Below are 4290 nucleotides of genomic sequence, written 5' to 3'. Positions count from 1 at the left end.
GGCTCCTTGGGGTCGTTATCTTTCAACAGGCTTCCATCTTATCTATGTCTTTGGGGGGGTTTGTTGTTCTCCCCCTGCTTCAGGGAGTTTTGCTGTTCTCCCCCTGCGTGCTGGTTTCTTGCCCAGCCGGACCTAGGGACTGTGGCGAAAGCCATTAGCTCTAAGGGTCACTGCAGGGGGAGGTGCAGCAGGTCCTCCTTTGTTTTTTTTAGAACGGAGTTGGTAGGCGTACATGTCACGTTGAAGGCGATAAATCGACCTGTGAAGTGAGCGGACACAGAGGGTAATTAAAAGACAAAGGAGAAGGACAAGTAGGGAAAGAGCAATGAAGGAGAGAACAAGATGATACCAGTGAGTAGGAGTCGCAGATTGGAGAGTGGAAGCTAGAGAATGGGCAAAGGAAGAGACTGAAGTATCCAGATGAGATTTACTGACAGCAGAAATTTTAGATTGGAGAGCCGAAAGGTCATGAGAATGCCATTGTTATGCAGATACCCAATAGGTGATGTTTGGTAAGATTTCAATGTAAGGAAGAATTATAACGCAGAGGCGTAATGCAAATGAAACGAAACTGACCATGGCATCGAGTAGACAGTTGTTGTTTGAGGAGTTGAACCTCATCGCCAATAGCAATAACAATTTATGTACAAAGCCAAAATAATTGATAGATTATTAGGTAAAAACCCAAAACTCAGTTGTATTTCTGCATACCATCAGCAGGTATTTCAAAATAAAACTTTAAAAATAGTAAAATTTACAACGGCATCACAAAAAAATCAAATACCCAGGAATAAATTAAACGGTGTGTGAGGCTTCTGTGTAAAACTCTAATAGTAAGAGTAAACTCTAAAGGAAGAAGGGGGCCTCCCTGGTGGCACAATGTTTGGGCACAGTGCCGTTGGGTGGTCTGCATTGTCTGCAGCATGAGTTTGATCCCGCAGCTGGCCAGGGAGCTGCCCATATTGTGCAGCAGACCTCTCCAGTTTCACCCGCTGCTCCCCTCAGCAGTGTGTATCAGTCATTCTTCCTGTTTTGCTCCCCACTCTGTCTCTGGTGAATACTCTCACCCCACACACCTCTGGCCTGTACCCCAGTTTTTGTATGCATAAATGGATAAATCTTTAAAAAAAGTAAATAATATTAAGAAGGCCTGAGTAAAGCAATATCATGTTATGTGACTAGAATACTCAAGGTTATAATGTCATTAACATCACCCTGTTAATAGATTCAGTGTAATCCCCGTCAAAATCCCGCCCAAAATACATTAAGTGGAAAAAGTGTGTGTAAATGTGAGTTCAGTGTTGTCCCTTCAAGGGGGGTGTCATCTGCACAAACATGCTTGTTCTGTCCCAAACTCCTCCTCATGCAGACCTGCACATTCTCTTTGAAAGATGGAGAGGCACTGCAAAATAATAAAAATGGTTCTCTTTGCAGGGAGAGGGATAAGATGAAGACCTCAGACCACTTTGAATAAATCATTTTTATAAACTTATAGGCTGGACACTGAAACTACACATTTATGGAACTATATTTAAAAGTTTGCAGCACTATTTACAATAGCTAAGATATGGAAACACCCAAATGTCCCAAAACACACGAATGAATTAAGAAGATGTGTTGTGTGTGTGTGTGTGTGTATATATATATATATATATATATATATATATATATAACATGCACAATGTGTATCTATGTGAGTATATACGCAGAGACACACAATGGAATACTAGGCAACAATTAAAAAAGATAAACGAACCATTTGGGGCAATTGGATGGAGCTGGAAGGGATGATGCTAAGAGGAATAAGAGAGCAATAGATAAATATCAGATGGTAACACTTGTATGTGGATATAGCAAAACCAAATAAAAGGTCAGGAAAAAGATGAAAGTTGCAAGTTGACCATATTGCTGAGGCATCCAGCTGGAAAGGGGGAGGAAGAGGGGTGAAAAGGGGGCGGAGCCCAAGGGTCTGTGCAGATGGATCACTGGGGTGATGGGGTGGGAGAACTATGTGGACTATGTATACAGAAAAATGGCGTCCGCCAGCAGGGTCGTTCAGGTAGTCAAGCCACATACTCCACTAATAAGATTCCCAGATAGAAGAGACAATCCGAAACCCAATGTATCAGAAGCTTTGGGATCAGCAGGACTACTATCTCATTCTTCTTCAATTTCACAACATTCTAAAGGAAGCAAATCACCAGATTGGCTGATGTATCAGGGCCCACCAGACACTGCAGAAATAATAAAAACATTACCTCAGAAATATAGAAGGAAACTTGTGTCTCAGGAAGAAATGGAATTTATCCAGCGTGGAGGTCCGGAATAATCACTTACAGTGGGGCTGCAGTTTGTCGTTAGGCAAATGAATAGTCTTTACAATAAAGGACTTCCAAAATGACAAATGAGAAATTGTATATTAAACAACTTTAATAAATATTCTGTAAAAAAGAAAAGAAAAGAAATATAGAAAATTTAGATGGACACTTGTATCTCCTAATTTATGTACCTGGTTAGCTTCTCCATAAGCTTACTTATTGTTTATATATTATATACTTATTAAAGTATACATTTTTAAATGTTAAAAAAAATAAAATTAAATGTTTTTAAAAATACAGAAAACCCCACAAAATTAAACATATGAGGTTGATTGTGGCTTGACTACACTGATGAAACATTCAAGTGACATAAACTCAGTAATGAGATTGTATAGTCCTAGTGGGATTGATCCTGGGGCTGAAAGGGAAGGCCCTGACTCAGACTGTTTCATGTAGTAATATTGTTAGAAAAAATATTGGTATTGCTATTATTGTGAAAATTATAAATATGGATAGAACATGGAATAATTATTTAACTGGGTTAACCAAGATTTTCATCCTGAGGAAAGAAATTCAAAGCAATTAAATGAAACTCATAATTCTAAACTGGAAAAGTTTTTCATCATTGTGCATGAATTTAATGATTGTTTACACTTAAAAATGCGTATTTCTAGCTCTGTCCATTAAAGGGTCCTACAAACAGTAGTCAGTGATCACTCATATGAGGTCTCATAGCAGAACCCAGAACTCCTTAGAGAAGTAGTTAATTACAGAGCTGGGGAGGGGGGCGATGCACGGGAAGACCCTGAGCTTTAGCACAAGGCCAGTGGGGAATCACAATCACTGGGTCGTGTCAGTACAGTATCCCAAGCCCCACTGAGGAAGGTTCCCACTAGCCACATGGGGGCATTTGGACACCAAAAGAAACATCATTGGGCCTCCTCAGTTGTGCAGCAGGTTGAGCGCAGTGCTGTAAAGCTGTCCACAGTCTCTGCAGTGTGGGTTTGATTTCCAGCCCTCCAGGAGATACCCACATGGTGCAGCAGACCTCTCCTGTCTCACCCGCTGTTCCCCTCAGCAGTGTCTTTGGTCCTTCTGCCTGTTCTGTTCCCCACTCTGTCTCTGGTGAATTCTGTTGCCATCCCGCACCTCTGAATTATACCCCAGTTCTTGTATGAATAAATATTTTTAAAAAAGGAACATCGACAGTAAATTGAAACATATTATACATTAAAAACCCATGAGTTCATAATGCTATTAAATAACAAAAGTTATCTCTGGCTACCTCTGGGAGGTGCTGTAGAAATAGTTCATTCTGAAGCAAGGAGAGTACTCATCCACCCTTCCTGTCCATTCCAGAGTCAGGGAGGTGCCCACCGGTGGGGGTGGGGCCCACTGGCCCATGGGAGTGGGCTGGAGCCAGATCTCCCCCAATGCACGCCCTCACCACAGACACCTGCCTCAACTTAGTGATCTCTGCTGGGCCCTTGGCACTAGTAGGTTCAGACACGCTTCAACTTGACCCTGAGGAGGGGCCCATGCTGGAGTGGGGTCTCTGCCACATCATGTCTTCTGACTGGTAACACAACCATGTCCTAAGCTCAGGACAGCACAGATGCCTTCCAGGACACAGCAAGCCTCGCTGCTCCAATGTTATGCTTGTCTTTCTCATTATTAGGTTGTATTCAAAAGATTTGGCAATTTTGCTATATAATTCTCTTTAATGGTTTTAACATGTTAGAGTTCATAATGGCTCGTCAGCCTGGCTGACATTTTGTGCCTTTAGTGGATCCAAACTCGCTCTTTAACCTACCCTACCTCTGTGAGCACAGCCATTGGTGCTGTCCTTGTTAGTGGAAGTGTTTCTCTTTCAGAGTTTGTCCGTATCTTGGTCACTCCCAGTGCCCTGGATGTGCAAACGGATGTAGTTACAAGGTGACTCGGGAGCCCTGCTGCAGGGGATTCGCAGCAG

General features: G+C 42.1%; 1 protein-coding gene across 1 annotated transcript; it reads left to right on the top strand.

The window, feature by feature from the left end:
- Nucleotides 1–2032: 2032 nt before the first annotated feature.
- Nucleotides 2033–2329, top strand: LOC311179063 (alpha-ketoglutarate dehydrogenase component 4-like; the record flags this gene model as incomplete). Its single annotated transcript, XM_084245942.1, has 1 exon — nucleotides 2033–2329. One exon carries the CDS (start codon nucleotides 2033–2035, stop codon nucleotides 2327–2329), a length of 297 nt encoding a protein of 98 aa, XP_084102068.1.
- Nucleotides 2330–4290: the final 1961 nt, after the last annotated feature.

This window comes from Talpa europaea (genome assembly GCF_964194135.1).
Source record: "Talpa europaea genome assembly, chromosome: 10".
Taxonomy (NCBI): domain Eukaryota; kingdom Metazoa; phylum Chordata; class Mammalia; order Eulipotyphla; family Talpidae; genus Talpa; species Talpa europaea.
This window is presented reverse-complemented; position numbering and strand designations above follow the sequence as displayed.